Source organism: Tauraco erythrolophus, chromosome 8 (assembly GCF_009769465.1).
Source record: "Tauraco erythrolophus isolate bTauEry1 chromosome 8, bTauEry1.pri, whole genome shotgun sequence".
NCBI lineage: Eukaryota > Metazoa > Chordata > Aves > Musophagiformes > Musophagidae > Tauraco > Tauraco erythrolophus.
The window spans coordinates 4683184-4701298 of record NC_141472.1 but is presented as its reverse complement, the minus strand read 5'-3'; the positions used below and the strand labels follow the sequence as shown (position 1 = coordinate 4701298).

Below are 18115 nucleotides of genomic sequence, written 5' to 3'. Positions count from 1 at the left end.
ATCTTCAGGAGCGTGGTGTTTACACCCAAATGGGACCGATTTTGACCAAGAATTTTCTAAAGCAAACATCCTTTATTTCAGCCTCGGTCACTGCCAGAGATACTGCCAAGCAGCATGATAAGCTCGCTGAAGCATTTTATCTTCCGTGTCCACCTAACTCCACTTGCTTCTTTACAGACTGGTTAGTCTTTTAGGGCGATCAGCGTTGCCTTTATACTGAACTGGTGTCGCAGTTAAGGCCATATATTCCTCTCCCTTTTCCCGAGCTGCTTCGTCATTTTCATCCACTCCCAATTCTACTTTCCTTTTAAAAGGTTATATCAAAGTTTCAGCTTTTTGCACCCTTCTTTTATACTGTAGCTCTTCAAAGAACAGTTGGAGAATGCTCTGTGTTGGTACTAGAAGGAAGGCAAGGTACAGTCTCTGGTCCTTTATACCTTGACATACCTACAGACAGGTGAGCAGATGCCATCCCCTTAGTGCCAGATGCAACAACTGAGGCTGCAGTAGAGGAGAATCTTTAAAATGAAGAATTCAATGAGTTCCTAGAAGTGGCATGTCATTAATACGTTGAAAAGTAGAAACATGACCTAAATTCCCGCCTCTTCCCTTCCCTTCCACTTGCTGTTTCTATTTTTTGAGATATTTACTGGATTTGTCTTGTGCTCCTGATGCTGCGCTTCGGCTAGTTTTAAATTCCTGGTGAAGGGAACCTTTTCTCCTACACGAGCTCTGTACTCCAAGGGTGTGCAGTACCTGTTTCTGACTTGGCGTTCATATGTGATTACTTCTGGATCAAAAGAGATGACAGCTAGAATTATCTATGAAATATTTATTCGAAAAATGCAGACGACTGGTGGGTACTTCTGAATAAGCCTGACTTGAATCATTTCTTGCAGAGGTTCTAATTGAAAAAAAAAATAATTAAAAACCACTATGAGAGGTTGGTTTTTTAAAAATGTGTGGGAAAAATTGGACTAATAGTGAGTTTTAGGCGACTCAGGGTCAGTAGAAACAGAAGGATTGCAATAACACTGCCACAAAACCTCAAGAATAATTCATTATTCTTGGTGTATCTTCTTTCGGTAAGCTCATAGATGTGTCCTTTATGTTGGCGAGTTGACGCATGAAAAACCCTTTTTAATTTCAGGGGTTTTTTCTCCATTAAAAGATTTTTGAATTTTAGTCATAAAAAGATAATACTGTGAAAGCAGCAGGTAGGGGGAGAAGCTAAGCATCTTTTGGAATTCAAATGCCAATGTACTGGAGAATATGCCTGCTTATTGTCACATGGTTTTATTGTAGACAAAATAACATATTGGGATTCAATTTTTCTCTGCACCTTTTTTTCACATTAAATTAATACTTTGTGTGGCTCCGGAGAACTTTTCAAAGTCTTCCGAACCAGACCTTTGGTTTCCTGGGGCTTCTGTCTTTCAAGCAGCTGTGAACATCTCCTAATTAGATAAATTACTTTGTAGTGGGCAGAGCCACAAAACAGGAGGTGCTGGTTAAATTAAAGGGGAAAAATAGAAAAATCCATTCTCTGAAATGGAATGCCCCACTGCTTTATGACTATTACTGTTGTAAGGTTTTACATTTAAGTACCTGAGGTTTAAAATTAAATGTCTAATATAATTTGGCACTGGTAACATGAAGTCTCTGACTGCCCTCGGAGAAAATCTAGACAGCTTAGCTCAGTGTTTCAAATTGCTGTCCGCTCGATAGTGAGCGGATCGTGCAACTGGCTCACTATTTAGCTAAATACCACCTGCTGGTCAGCATAATTTTAAATGCAGTAACATATTTGCCTTAAAAACTCAGAAATTTAAAAAGACTGTTGCAGCAGCACACGAAAAATTAATTCTTTTTATGTTTTTTTTCTTACTCTTGTAAGTACTTGACAGAAGTAATTTTAGCAGCAAGAGAGAATAAAAACTGGGGGCAGTAAATCCCTGTCTGGGAACCTCTTGTGTAGATTCTTTATGGACCCAGAATTGATCTACATGTCAGATCCTGATGTAGTTTAAACTGTTTATCACCCTAATGGTGGTAGAGAAACCATGAACATCAACTTATAATCCTCCATGAAAGGAATTGGTGTTTGCAGTCGATGAAGGAGCAGCTTAGCTTTATTGATAGATTTAGGACAATTACCGCTGCTGCAACTATTGGCCAGGAGGTTTTCCTGGATCGCATTGGAAGCCAACAGTTTGGGGTTTTTTTTCTTTGATAAATCTTTTCCTTGATGGATCATTTTTTTTCATCTGGAATTGTCTATAGTCGCTCACTGCTGGGGAATAAGACGGTTGTCTGGTCTCAGGGGAGCCGTTCGTAACCTGTTCAGGTGTTAGTTGGGTTCCAGAACGTGCATCTGCGCAGTCCCTCCTCTGCAAATTTGGCTCTTTATTTTACTTTATTCCATACATTCTTTTATTTTTTCTTCAGATTTTCTTAGCTAGGAAAAGCAAGGCTGTTTTGAGGAATTGAGGAGAAACTGGCCAGGAGTACTATTGTGAGGCATCTCACACTTGAGGACAAAATGCAGTTTTTTCCGATGGAAAGCAGATTAATATTAACTGATTGTGTTGCTGCCATTAATAAGAGATGGTGCTGTCTGTTCTACAGTCTTCATAATTTGTATATTGCTGAAGAACTGGAGAGACATTCTCAAACTTAGCATCAGAGCTTTTTTTTTTTCCTAATGGAAGAAACCAGAGCCAGCTGTATTACATTACAAAAATTAGGTTCATGAGACTTAGTTCACAGAAGACTGAGGATGTTACTTCCTACCTGGGGATGAAGAAGTAGCTTGTTCATTCTCTTTTTAAATGTCAGGTTTTATAGTTTGGCTTCTAAGACTGTGTCCTGAGAATATCAGAGGGAAGAATTTCTTAAAAGTTACAAGATTTAAGTTCTTCTGAAACAGCGCTGCAAACAGTAGTTTGCATGGGACAGGGATTTCTTTCCTCTGGACTTGTAAATTGTCATTTGAATTCTAGCATGATATAAAATTCTGCAGTAAATCAAATATCTGTTTAAATATCATCCACTTAGGCTTTATCACTGTACAATTGCTTGTACGGGCCATTTGATCTCGGCTGTAATTTATGTAAGTTGTAATACCTGGTGTCTTTTGAGTTCCTAACAGTTTGGTGTTGGGGTTTATTAACGTGAAATTGAGCTCTCACCGTGCCATGGGCTATGACAGGTCATTGGAGTGTTTATATTAATCCAGACCTTACAACTTGCCTTACTTTTCTGATCGTAAGCACTTGGAATGATGAAGTGATGGAGTCTTGTGCTGTACGTTGACAAAGAAAATGGTTCAGCTTCCTTCTGACAGTCGTTAACACTTCGGTTTGGAAACTCAACCAGGAAACATCGTTTAGAGTTGTGCGAATTCGATAGGCAAGGTCTTGACTGGGATAAATTGTATCGTTTCAAATAGGTTTATAGATTTCAGAATTACTTGTATTAAGTGTATATAGAGGGTTTAGGTTGAAAGAGCTTTTTCCTCCTCTTTGATGAAGGAAGTAATTACTGAAAAGCAAATATAAGGTCATTTTCTCCCTTTTTCTAGCTGCTCTAGAACTACTCTGGGGTTTCCTGTAGTCGCTGGTATTTAATATTGCAAAATTTGCCATGTATAAGCCAGTATATGCACAAGTAGTTTACATTGTCTTGAAGACTAGGAAGGAAAAGGGAATATTCATGTACTTTTCACACCCTTTTGTGATCAACAGACAAATTGCTTCTGACATAGCTCCAGAGGGAAACTTTGCCAGGGTGAACTCTGCTAGCAACAACTTAGTACTGCCTTGGCTTTCTAAACAGGCTAACGTACCTTGAGGAAACTTAGGTTTTAAAGTACTACTTTTTAGCAATTTCTGGAAAATGATCCCCTTTCAGCGTGAGGTTTCATACTCAAAAACTTCTAGTGTTAAAATTTAGTTGACATAATAATGCGTGGCAAGAACTAGTCTGCAGGAGTTCACGTTTCAGATTGATTTTAATTTATACAGGAGGAGATGCACTTTGGCAACCTGTGGTTCCCCAAAATAACGTAAGGCATGCAGGGCAGAGTGATTGCTGCACGTGGGGTGATGTTTAAATGAGTTCCTTACAATAATAAATTGGTCTTGAACTTCATCTGTGGTTTCAGAGCAAATTGTGAGTTGCTGCTCCTCTTTCTTGAGAAAGAGGACAGGAATATCCATATCGTATTTTCACAATTAATCAAATTTGCCAAATTGTCCAAACTATCTGCCAGCACCACCTCATTTAGACTGTAATTCAGCAGTATTCACTTGTGCAGATTTCATTGTCTCTGGGTATCTCCTTCTGGATCCTCACCATGAAGTATGTGAGGTAGAGACAAGACATTTGCAGCTAGATGTTCTGCTGCATTATTCTCATAGTTGTGTTATTCATCATTTTTTCCATTGCAACATGATGAAGAGGAGGATACTAAAGACAGTGTGATATTTAAGTAGGACCTTAGAAGTGGTGGTGTTTCATTCTGATTTATAGAACTTTTTTTAAAAGAGGAGGAAGCCACATCATTTCAGTGCTCAGCTAGAAAGTGAAGGTCAGCAAGGAAATCTGATTATTATCTGCCAGCTGGAGCATTAGTCAGAAAAGCATCATGTTGCCTGTGCCCTACCTGAGCTTGAAGGCAGATGGAGAGAGGAAACGTGAAGTTTCCGACATGTGGGCAGACGTCCCATTTGTCTTTTCACTGAGTTTTCTTCTCCAAAATGGTGTAGGCATAAGGAGAAGTTCTCTGAAAAGGGTTTCAGAGTGTTGAGCTAAATGATGCTTTCTGCCTGTGGTTCTTGTAGGAACACGTTAGCATCCAGAAGCAGGACCCATTGCGTATGCGCCCATTCCATTTTGTAGACCATAAGAATCTCAGTTGAATGGGAAAGTTTAAGGTTGCCTTTCTTGGGGAGGTTCCTACCAGGTTCACAAAATATAAACACTTACCTTGTGTTCTTTGGGTGTTTGTTTGTTGCCAAAATGGTGAGAAAAGCTTGTTCTATCTTAGAGACGAAGAGCACTGTGAGGTGCTCCTGAAATTCTCCCCGGCATCCCATGCTAAAAAAAAAAAAAGTAATCAAGGGGCAAAATCTCTGCATTCTGCTCCCTCTGTGCAGCCAGGGTGCAAAGCTTGCTGCTTTCACCACGTCATCCAGGCTGTGAGTTGTAGCTCAGTGAACATGGAACTGTAGATGAGCCATTGCCGTTTGGTCTCACTGGGAACGCGTTGCTTCACAATGAGTTAAAGGAAGGAGAGATATGAAAGCAGTTCTTCTCTTTCTGTGTCCTTGGTGGAGGATGGAGATGGCACCAATAAACCTCAGACTTCAACTGAGCTGTGTTGTGATGTTGCTTTAAGGAGAACATTGGGTACATGGGCATTTCTGCACAACTTTGCTGGGTTTCAACTAAGTGCTTCTGTATTTACCTAGTCCTGCTATTTAAATCCCAAGCTATATTACATGGATTTTTACAATTCCGCAGGTCTCCGGAAACACATCTGCTTTTCTTGTTTCAGAAAGATCCTCTTCTTTCTGCCCCCTCCCTCTCCCTGATTAAAACATAAAGAATTGTTGCATTCAGCAATTAAAACCTGCACTTGATTCCAAAATGGCAAGAAATGTGAGTTTTCATCTTCAGATAATTTGACATTGGCAACCTCGTACTCATCTTAATCTTGTTCACAGCCTAAAGTGCCAAATGTCTGTCAGTAAATTGTTTATGTGACTGAATTAACTTTTTAAGTGGAACTATAAAGCTTTGATTTTTTTCCTGGCATTTACTTATGATGCTTAAATGTATATTTTGCATTTAGTTTCGCTTAAAATTTAAACTGAAATAGGAAAGAGTATGGCATGTTCATTATAATAGGGAGAAAAAAAAAGGTTATTTCTTTTCTGGTTACTGATGTTGACTAATCTGACTTGATTGTCTAGCAATGTTCAATAAATCAGTGCTTTTTCTGCCTGTAGCTCGGTCTGGTCGTCACACCTCTTCTGTTTGTCCCCACTCACGAGAAAAAAAAAAAGCAAACAAAACAACCAAGAAGCCTCAAACCAAAGCATTTTATTTTTATTATGGAGCAGGAATTTTAGCCTGACGGGGTAGTGAGAATAGTGAATATTCTCTTTATCAGGTCTTCAGGCTCACGTCAGGGAGACGCTGCTGGTTCCTGCCTGTTCAGATGCGGGGTTAGTGCGTTGCAGTACACCGCACGTGTTTAACCACCCCTGAAAGTCAGCACTTCCCAAGTAAAGAAAGTGGATACCTGGCACTCATGCCACTAGAAACAGGGGCACTTTTAACTTCAGGTTGTCTTTTAAAAGATATGTACCTCCACAGCTATCTCCTTGTCTAACTCCAGCTGCAAGCTGGTTCTCTGTAGCTCAGGCGCTTGACGTTTGACAGATACAGCCCTTAGAAGTCTGTGAAATATATTCTGTTCTCCGTTTCTATATTGGTATCTGTCAGAATGGAAGGGTTAATACTGAAGATGATGGCACCCCTGTACAAAGTGAGTTCTTCATCAGGGAGGTTGTCCTGTAATCTCATTTGTATAAAAATATAGTTTAATCTTTCAAAGGTTGGTTGGGGTTTTTTTTGGTATGTTTGTCATTTAAGATGGCTTTAATCTTAATCGTTTGCACTTTGGAATGAGTTTTGCTGTGATGTGTCTTGACAGGTCAGTCACCAGCTAGTTTGAGATAGAGGATCAGCTGTGATTGTTTTCCCTGGTATCTCAGAAATAAATGTGACCCGTAGTCTTAGCTTAAATAGTGGCCGAGACATCAGCACATCGACTGCATTCAGCAGCAGCAGGAGGACAGATCTTTTGGCACTAGCTATGAAAAGCTGTGTTTGGGGTGAGGATGCCTGTATGTGTTCAGGAGCCATGTATCTTGATAAATTGTAATTGCAAGGAAGTAAGTGCACGAGCCGGATTCACCCAGTGTCCTACAGGAGTTTATAAACTTTGAAAAATAAAATCGTGTTTACAGATAATAATACGAATTCAGCGACGCATGTTCTTAAGTCACCCTACAGGTGTGACACTTTATAGACTCTTCTAATTCAAATAATAGGGCCTAAAAATTTCATAAGCCAAATGCTTTCCACATTTAAGGACCATGTAAGTTACACAGGGAAATGAGAAGACTTCCCTGATCGGTACACTTTTATTTTTCTTAATCTTTAAGTTCAAATAGACACTTGTAATAATTAGATTTCTTGCTTAATGTATGTCTAGAAGCACACTGCTTTGTTTTGCCAGGATCTGGACGAAGCGTGTGCAAGAAACACACACGATGCTTTTATTTCTTCTCCGACTTAATGAAGTTTCTGCTCCAAATTAACATGAGAGCGGTTGCCTCATCAAGCATGTCTGTTTGCAGGCTCAGTTTCTTTCCAGCCCAGATCACAGAGCGTGGGGTACAGGGATGTTGTGTATACGTTACCTATGGAATCCAACACTTCAAAGCTTCTTCACAGCCTATACAGTTCAAGGAGTGAAAGAAGCCTCTGTGTTAAATCCAATACACAACTCCTTCACAACCTGCTGATTGTTGGGGGACAGCTGAAGCACAGAGACCTGGCCTTCCTGCAGGTGGAAGAGCATCTCCTTTCAAGTCTCTGAGCCCTTCATTTGTTACAGTTGATGTCATCCCTTGATTCAGCGATGGTGTGTGCCACCCACGGTCCCGGTCGATGAGGAGTATCCAGTTCTCAAATCACTCCGGGCGAGTGGCTTTTCTGATGCATGGATTTTGTGAGAGCAAAAGAAGGGCCCTGACTTCGGGTTATCTAAACCCTTAGAAGAACTGGTAAGAACTAGAAAGAGTGCTTGATTAAATTTAAAAATTAAAAAAAAAAAAGTTTGTCCATGACAGTTATGTCATCTGACACCTATAAAAGGTAGCAAAGACGTAGCTTTATGTTAAGAGCTTTACTTTTCAGCTATAGGTTTCTGCAGTAGGGAAATGTTTGGTTTTGCTTTTGATTAAGATTCTTTGCCGTTGCTTCCATTATTTCTTTTCCTTTCTGACACTGGTGCTCGTGGCATGCATTACCAGGAGAGCCTTAGCCTTTTCCTACCTGGCAATTAACTGCCTATTTGCTATACAGCAGTTATTCAGCTTTAATTGGAAAATGTTAATAGTGAAAGTCTCTTGATTTTTATTTTTTTTTCCCAAAACACATACTAGGGCTTGTCACTGAAGTCTTGTGGACTGACGGCAGAGTTGTCTCACCTCTTCTCAATTACCAGCAAGTGGGTTTGATACTTGAAGTTTCACAGGTTGTACAGACTGAAGGTTATAGCACAAGAGGAGAGACAAGAGACGTGGCTCTTTCTGGCTCTGAGCGTTTCTTTGAAGAGAGTCAGTTCTTCCTTTCTGTCTTATTTTGCCTGTCTTGAAATACAAGATAAATATTTTAGGAGGAAATGATTCAGTAAGGCATGGGTTCGTTATTTCTCAACTGCCTCGAGACCTCAAGGCTCTGTTTCAAAGCGAAATATTGTTAAATGAGGGTTTTTTTGCAATTAGAAGGTAATGTTGACTGTTAGATGAGGGTGGAGCTCTGACCCTGTCTTGTATAATTGAGGTGAAGTTGTTACGCGTATCATATCATATCATTTTGGTTGAGGGTATAAAATAGTATTTGTTACCCAATGTTGTATGTACTTGAACATGGTGTAGCTTGTTCATCCGAGATGTATTCTTCTAGCAGTACTCCAAGTGTTATTTTTTTGCAAATCACCATTACTTGGGATGGTCTTGATGCGTTCGCTAGATCCAGCATGCCACAGTTGGTGACTATCCTTGAGGTGTCTCGCTATCTGCCTGGCTTCAAAAGCGGCAGACAGAGTAACCAAGGCATGACCTCGAATCGAACCAGGAGATACTGCCCTGAAGCCATTCCACAGCTGTACAGTTTGTCTTCAAAAGGACCATCCACCTTCTTTCTCCCTCTTGGGGTGGCTAAGAACTAGTTACCTGAAATTAATCCCCGTAACTAGCTGCCTTTTGTACTATTCCTTACCTCTGTTTTGTATCCTGTTGATGGCCAGGAGAAACAATGCCTATAGCATCGTACAGCCAGTTCGTAACAATTGAGGGTGACACTGTGTAAGAATCACGTCTTCCGAACAGATCTGATGCAGCCCAGTGAAAACGGTATGCCAGAAGAATTAGAGACATCCCTTATACATCTTGACTGTGGATCTGTTCAACGGGAGCAAGGAGCTTTGCCTTGGGATGTGGTGGCATCCCACAACATCTCAGACGTACATCCCTTTCTAGTTTGTTGTCCTTATGTATTCAAACAACTTGTCATGCTTGATCTTTCCACAGGGCACATCCAGCGTACGGTACAAAGGAGGCAAACACAAAGATGCATCTGTGTAATGCGGGATAAGATAAATTAGCAAACTGTGTTAACTCGGGGAGTAGTTTATAATATCTCAGCCCCTGACCTAAACCTGCTTAAGGCAAGATGTGCGGAGCTGAGATTAGCATCTCGTTCCCAGTTCATGTTCTGAGGCTTTGCAGGTCCTCTAAAATACAGTTACTCTCTCCTGCTGATGCTTGTCACTGTGTTGGCAGCACAGTAGGGTCACTTGGGAATAGATGTTCCCTCTCCTTGTGTCAGATGGTAAATTCCTTCTGTGATAGGGCGAGCTTGATTCGTAAGATGGTGTTTGAAAAGGGGTTAACAGGATACGGTTGCTTCTTTTCTTGCTAGCAATGCTTCGATTTCTAGGGAGCAGGGTGGTGTTTTGCTAGCACCGTAATACGTTGTTCCTTAGGAGGGGAAATGGAGTGAGAAATGGACTTTTGTGGGGTTTTTTTTAAACACTGTATTGCATTTTTGCTTTCTTGCTTCCGTTACGCTGACCAGACGTTGCGTGTTAGCAGGAAATGAGCTTAGGGGTAACTTTTGCCTTTCCTTTAGATACACGAGATTGTAGCAAGGGTCTTGCTGTCTCCAAAATTATGGAAGCCAGTCCTTCCAGTATCTCTGCCTCACTGTTGTGAGACTGACTTCCTCTCACCAGTCTGTGGATGATGTCCCTGGCTGGTCACAAAGTGGCCTTGCTTGAGGCGTGCTACCACGTATCGAACGCCAGATCCTCCGAAAGCAGGGAGAGCTTTTTTTGTCAAGGAGGAAGCTTTGTTTTTCTTCTTTAATTGAAATTGCTATTAGAGGAAAGGCGGCTGTAACTTGGGCATTCAGTGGGGCTTTCTGTACATGACAGGATGGCTTTGTGATTTACAGGCTTTAGGCACAAGGCTGGAAAAATGGTAGGCGCCGTGGAAAGAGAATACTCCTGAGGCTCTTTCATCTCCATCCCCCAGTTCTGCTCAGAGCTTCCTTTTAATTTCGTTCAGTGCAGCAGGTTAATTTAAACCCTCGATAGCTTGAGTGTCCAAGCTGAATTCAGCTAAACCATGACCGGATGCGCCTAATTCCTGCTGAAGTTGTGAGCTCTGGACGCTTTAAAAATATTTGCCTTTTGTTTTTTTTTTTGGATGATATAATCTCATGCCACCCCTTTTCTCCCACTCACAAGTGTTTATTATCATCTGCAGACTTCTGCCAAGCTGCAGTTTTGACAGGATTTTAATGTCAGTCCTGTACATGGGTGCCTGGCTCCAGCCTTCTGCAGTCATTGTGCGATTGCGGCATCCCTTTAACTTTGGTTTGAGGCAGAGGAGGAATATAAAGAACTTGATAGAACATTTATGGTAATAGCTGTAAAGGGAAGCTGTAGAGCATTGGATTTCACAGCCAGAAAAATCTCAGCTCAGGGAAATGGGTCTGAAATACAACTACAGATGGTTTTAGTCTATTGCTTCCTCTGTTTAAATAAAAGGATTGCTTTTTTCGCCTCTATTTAAAACACGTGTAGAAGATGAAAGTGTCCAGCTATTTTTTTATTATTCAGTCCACCAGCTACCGACATCTTTGCCTTATTTCATTTCAGCACTAATGGCATAGTAAAAGTTCTGAAACACCCTCGTTGGATTCAGCCTTCCTTGGGTCGCGGCAAAGATTCCTGCTGCAGTCAGAGCTGTTGCTGTTGTTTTCGTCATCAGTGCTTTCTTTTTCTTCTCGAACCTGGTGCTATTAATTGTGTTGCTGCTTCTGCTCTTTAATTGATCCCATTCACCAGTCCCGCTTTTGTAACGTCTGACTTCTTGTCACTTCGGCAAATCAAAAACTCAAATTAATCAATCTCCAGCCACTTGAGAATAAGGCCGCGTTGGGGAGCTGGGCTTGACAAAAAAGTCTAATTTCACTTTGAAAGCCTGTTGGAAAAATTTAACAAGAAGATGCAAGAAAAATGTAAACCAGATCAAGCTCGACTTTGGTCTGCGGAGAATAGCGTCACCTGTTGAGTTTGTTTCAAGTTGTTGTAAATAGGTGATTTGACAAAAATATGAAATAAATCAAAAGACACGAAGATAGAAGAGGTCAGAATATCCTTGTTTCCGCTGCAGATGGTTACACAGGAGAGAGGTTTGTGTGTGCATGAGAGAGAATAGGAACCGTGGGCCAAAGACGAAGCTCCACTCTTGGATTTTTGTATCTCAGCCTTTGTGCTGTGCTATTCCCGTACCTTCTATGGTGCCTCTTTTCCTCATGCTTTTTGCACCCCCAGCAACTTTACCCTGGCCTGGGGCACTCGTACGTGCTTATTGTCCCTCATTTTCTTAGCCTCCTTGATTCCCATGTCGGCATCTTCTGCAGCTCTGCTGTGCAGACACCGCAAGTGGTGAAGGAGAAATGAATCTCAGATGCGCTCTGAGCAGATGCTTGGGAGTTTGGGATGCAGGTCAGTGCTGTGCTAGGGGCACCAAGGAAGCACAGGCTGAGTTTAAAGTGGATTTCATGCCCTTTTCACATCCAGGAGGGCTCTGGAGACATCTTTAGAGGCCACAAATGGAGTTGTCTTTGAGATCTGTTTGTGGAGCGCATGGGGCTTACTAATAATAAAACAAGAAAGAGATAAGTGGGACTTGTGCAGAATGTTACCTTCTACAAACATCATATAATTCTGTGAGAGGATATCAAATGTGTTTCAAATGGCAAATAAAGCGCAGTACAACAGCACAGCCCTGGAGACTCTTCTGAGAAAGATTGGTTGGTTTCTTTTCTCATTTAATGTTCCGTCTCATAATTCTGGGTTGCAGTTGTAGACAACGTGCGTCCTCCTTTCTGCCTCTTGTTTCTCCTACCAGAATTTGTCATAGTCGAAAGGAATTTCTCTTATGACCGTAATTACAAAATGCATCTAGGAGAGAGGCAGGAATGGGACTTGTTTTGTGGAGTATAAGCTGCGTTGGCTTTTTGGGTTTTTTTTAGTTTTGTAATTTCTGGCAAACAAGGGTTGGACTTGAACATGCAGAACTTTTGTCTTATCCCGTGTGTCACGCACCTATAGAGAAAAATCACCGTGCTAACAACAGAGTGGTCGACTTTTTTGATATCCCATCTCTTGATAGCTTAAAGGGTTTTGTTACCAAGTGTCGCTTGTTCCTCCTGGGCATGGACTGAGCTACTACATATTTTAAAATGGTCTCAAATAACTTGCCTAGATGTAAACTTACCCTCGATATACTCTGAAAGGACTATATTACTACTTTTTCTGGAATGAGCGCCTGTACTTTGTCATACTAGTTTGTGCAGAAGCTCTCCTGTCCCTTGGTACGAGCTTGGCATTATTTCACGACCCTGCAAAGCCAGAAGCTCTCCTTTCAATGAGAAATACGTTTTCTCCTCAATACAGAAGGTCACCGAACACACGCGTGAAATTCACAGCGTCCTCCTTAAGGCGCCGTGAGCGCGCAGAGGGAAACCGCAAGGACGCGGCTCGTGTCAGCTCTCGCTTACAGCTGAGAGGAGTTAATAATTGCACTGGGGAGAGAGGGCAGGGAGGAAGGCTGGCTGTTTGCCGGGAGAGGGCACGGGCATCTCCAGCTCGCTTCCGTAGGTTGCAGTTGGCAGCAGGAGTAGGCTGGAGCACAGGGATGCTCCCTTTTGGAGGAGAAGACGCTTTTCCGCAGCGGGTTGCTGCACGTCCTTTACAAACGTGGCCCAGCAGTTGCTGAAGTGAGGATGTGCTTGTCAGGGCAACCCCAGCTACATGGCAAGGGGAGAGTTTTGTCCTTAATGCTGTACAATATGGATATACACCCTGGAAATGATGACCGTCATCAAGGAATGCTGCCCGTGCAGCCCATCGGAAACTGCGACGCTAATGATGGGCTGGGCAGATAATCGCGGGCGAGTTAATTGTGAGGTTCGATATGGCATCTTGTCAGCAGAGATAAGTTGTCACGTTTTCCACTTGAGCTGAAACTAAATGATTGTAAAATAAGTTATGAGTGTCCTTGGGCCTGTCTGCCAGAATGATGGCTAAGAATACATTCCTGGCCCATCAGTCTCAAGCAGCCCGCTTGATATTTATGCGAACTGAATGTTATTTTATTCCCCCTCTAGTCATGCTTGTCAGCTTCCCGAGTGAAAAGTGAAACTGCTTCTTTGACTCATACTTCAAGTATTGAAGCTCGGAGAGGCTGCAGATTGTTATTATTATTACTAGTATTATATATTTTTTCGGGTGTGCGTTGAACATTGATGCCCGATTGGGAAGAACTAATGGCTGACATTGAACGCGCGGGATGGCTGCAAAACAGCCCATCCCAACCCAGTGAGACGCGTCTTATGAGTTCCAGTGCCTCTGTCAAAGCTGGTTTAGATGTGGAGTAATGAGGCGCTTGCTTTTTTAATTTGGCGTGCCTTTTTCCTTGCCTTTTTTTTTTTTTTTTTTTTTTTTTTTTTTATATATTTAATAGTGCCGGCAGTGATCGTCTGTTCTCAGGCGTGGTAATTGATACAAAATAAAATGCATTATTTGTATTCAGTCAGGAGTATGAAATTGCATTCAGCGGGCTGAAGCCTGAACTCATTTACAGTTTTCCGAAGCCGGGCTTTCAGGAGCCCTCTTTTCAATTTGAAGAATACCTTGTCAGGCAAGAGAAGTAGTGGGAAATGGGAAAGCACAGCGTGTAAGCCCTGCGCCTTTTGATTGCTCATATTTTAAACCGGGAGAATGTTAAATAACTTCCATCTTCAAAGGGTGGTCTCCGAAACCGGGAATACGGGGCATTAATACACCAACAATATCAGCTCGGCACCCGTTTACGAGCCGCTCGCGTTTCTTTTCTGGTTGAGGGGGAGGGAAAGCTTCAGGCTCCTCACTCCAGAGCCGTTTGACCCAAGGACGGCAGGCTATTACCTGGAAAGGGCTGCGGATCACGAGGATTTACCATCCGGAGGTTAATTCTTCAGCTCTTCAACGCCGGTAGTCGGACTGTACGTGTATAAGCATCTTCATTTTTCAGAGCTCACGAGCAGGTTTTGTTGGTGCAATTTATAGCCTAGAAATCAGACTAAGCCACAGCGAGCATATCGATCTGCCTTAACATATTTTAACAGGGATCCTGCTGAAAAATATATTATTCTGTGGTTTCGTGTCAGGATGTGGGTTTCTTCCTCTTTTTAAGTAGCCAACGTGCGAAACCTTCTCAAGCCTCAAACTGGAGGTCGATATTTAGGACTAGCAGTAACCAGCTTTCATCTGTGGTCATGGCTCTGTATTGCTGACGTCCTCTTGGCATCTTCTCTTCTTTCAGTGTCAAGGAGCCAAAGGTATCCATGCCCCCTTGGCAAAGTGCTGAGCAGTGGCATGGATTCTCGTCAGGGTTTGCCTTCCTGTTCACCTGGAGAGACAGCAAACCCTTGCCCAGGATAGCTGCTTTGAGCATTTCTGGGTCGAATACTTAAAAATCTCCTATACAGAGATATAGTAAATACATTCCAATGATTCCCTTTGTGGAATGGGTTGATGATTGGTTTCAAAAAATAGTGGACACAGGGAAAAGAACAACAATCCGTAAAATAAAACTTCAATTTGATTTGGTTTCTATTGCTGGGCAATTAGCTACATAATTTATCCCCCACTAATAACTTTGCAGCACAACTGTGCTTAGCGGGTAATTAGCAAGTCAACTTTATTAGAAAAAAAAAAATAAAAGTGTTTCTTTGTCAAATAGGCAGTTGTATGGGGATTTAACTACTCAAAAAAAAATCAAAAGTTACTTTTTAAATCGTCTTTGACTTGGTGTTTTTCTAACATAGGAATTCACTTTCTTAAATGCAATCCTGATATTGCACTGAAGTGCAATACAGTATTTGACCGAGGTTCTGGGAACAGCTTCACTTTACATAATAGCAAGCACTTTAAGTAAAGTAGCACATGTTAAATTTTCTAATTAAAACCAAAACCAAACCAACAAAATAGAAATGCACGTAGCACTCATCGTAGCCAAAAGATGGTTGCAATTAAGCTAAAATCATATTACCAACCTTGGGGAAAAATACTGGTTTATGGTTGCTTGAGTATTTGCGATGCGAAAGGACCCAGATGGAGAATGAAAGGTCAAGTATGCTTTCATTTCCTAAACTTTTGTTAAATATTGCTGTTAGATGTTTCTTGGCTGAAAAAGAGAAGAACTACTCAAAGAGGTGGTGTTCGTTTATGGACCAGGAGAGAGACTGTGGGTGTCTCCTTGTGAGAGAGGGGCATCATCGAGCTTCAATTTGGATTTGATTGAGCACGCTAATTGGTGGGAGAGAGAAGAAAATTACTCTGTCTTTATTTCTTAAAATGATTGTATGTTACACTACATAGCTAACGTAGTGCAAAACTAAACGAGATTAATATAGGGTTTTTTTTTTTTTCCACTGGAGGAAGGTAGCGAGTGACCCGTTATCACAGAATATTAATTGTACCAGGCACGCACACCTTGTTTTCCCACCTTTATTGCCATTACCACCTTTTCTATATGTGTCTGTCTCTAATATTGATGGAAGCAGATAGAGTTCAGAGGACATTGGGATATTTCTGTTCCATTAGGTATTAAAACATCCTAGCATTACACAAGTCAATTTGAAGATCAGTAAGATCTTTGTAAGAGAGAGCAATTGGAAGTAATAAAGCGATTTCCCATTGTTTTTTGTGCGTTCCAGCTGGCCTGCTTCTAAAATTGATGCAGAGTCCTGTTGATTTAATAGGACTTGAATTAAAACTTCAGCCAAGTTGCTTTTTTGTACCTTTTTGAAAAAGTAGTGGATGTTGTTAGGAGGCTCTCCTGTAGCCTTTGGAGATCAATGAGCTCAAGAAGTTAGCTGCTAACAGACACCAAGGGGTTATATCTTGGATTCTAGCAATCATTAATTTAGATTATGCAGTATTTTTATTTTTACTTTGTTTTTGTTCCCCCCACTCCTGCAGATACTGGGTTAGGAGATTCTGTGTGTTCAAGCCCAAGTATATCCAGTACGACAAGCCCCAAACTTGATCCGCCTCCTTCACCTCACGCCAACAGAAAGAAACACCGCCGGAAGAAAAGCACGAGCAATTTCAAAGCTGATGGTATCTCGGGCACAGCTGAAGGTAAGGTTACTCTGTGGTGGAAGCCTGAGTTTGGAAAATACCGTTCCAAAGAGAATCGGTATATACAACTCAACTACATCGTTGGCTTTGCATACAAAAGGTAAAGGTAATTCTACTGAAGCAGAGAAATCAAAGACTGATGTTTTGATTATGAAGCTAAATAATCTGAGGCATCACACGCTGGTGAATTCAACTGGCTGGAACGTATTTGGTACCATTTTTTTTAATAAATAAAAAAGTCTACCCAAGTTAATAAGGGGCATCATTAGCCGTAAAGGTAAGGTACAGGCTTACTTGTTAAGTTAAAAAGAAAGAAAATGTCTGGTTCACTCAGTAGCTCATACATCACGTTAGAACTTGTGTATTTTTTCAGTATTATTAAATCTCATGTTACGTCTTCTGCTTAGACGCATCCTGAGCTCTAGAATCATGGCCGCTTCTGATGCCTGTTGTTGTTTGAATATTCAGCTCCTTATGGAAAGATTGTGTTATTTGAGGATAAAAAGGAAAAGGGGAGAGTTTAAATGTTTGGGTTCTTTAAGAACCAGAAAGTAAAAACCAAAAAGAACTTCTTTTTTCCCTTAGTTTAGCTTACGATTTCCAACACGACCACTGCTATAGCTGTTCAATGCCCTTCTGAAGGGGTAACAATGTGTACAGTGGCCAGATATGATATAAAACATACTTGTATCTTTAGAAAAGAAGAAAAGAAACATGCTAGGATTCAACCAAAAGAGCTCCAGAAAAAAGATGAACAAGAGTAGTTGGAAAGCTCAGAAACTGGGGAGTCAACATATAAGGAGAGATGAAAAACGGAGACAATGGAATAACGTTGTCAGAAAAGGGGAGTGTTGAGTAAGAAAAGCATTGGAGAGTGAAAAACAGCTAATTCAGTATCAAAGAGCATTGGAACAAGTTCTGAAAAAAGGATGACAATTGCAGACAGCTGAAGAGACATTAAAAATAGATGTGATAATAGTATACAACTGAGAAGGGGCATGTTAACTACTACTTAGTCATCCTTATTTTCCATTTATTTAATTTCTCAATTGCACTTCTGTCACATACAGAATTTATTTCCTCAGCTATCTATACAAATCCTTTTTTAAAAGCCATCAGCTTTTTTTCATAACAGCTCCTGTTGCGTTCCCTTTCCAGTCATTTAGCTGTCCTTACTGTTAGTTTCCCCCTAGTTTATGGCCTGAAGCCAAATTTTATTTTAACCTTTCATTTTTAATTTGTCTTTTTTTTTTTTTTTTTCAACAATCCCTTTTACACCACTTATTTTCATACCTCAATGGCAGAGTTATAGAGGGGATTTTTCAGAGTGCTCACCATTGGTCCAAGACTATTTTGTTGAAGTCAGTATGAATCAAGACCAGCTGGATATCAAGAGCCTTTCAAAAAAATCTCTTAAGTGGTTAATACGTGTATGTTTTCTTTCTCCTGGGGAGATTATTTTCACAAGTCACTGGAGCTGGAGCCCGTGTGGTCGTGGTTTGCAGGCGCAGTCTTCTGACCCGTGACGAGCAATGGGGGATTTGTGGTTGT

General features: G+C 41.2%; 1 protein-coding gene across 1 annotated transcript in view; it reads left to right on the top strand.

Moving 5' to 3' along the window:
• Window positions 1–18115, top strand: part of AGAP1 (ArfGAP with GTPase domain, ankyrin repeat and PH domain 1) — a 303223-nt gene that overhangs the window by 194669 nt on the left and 90439 nt on the right. Inside the window, 1 exon segment of the mRNA XM_086615366.1 lies at window positions 16403–16564. Coding sequence (XP_086471492.1) covers window positions 16403–16564 — 162 coding nt within the window.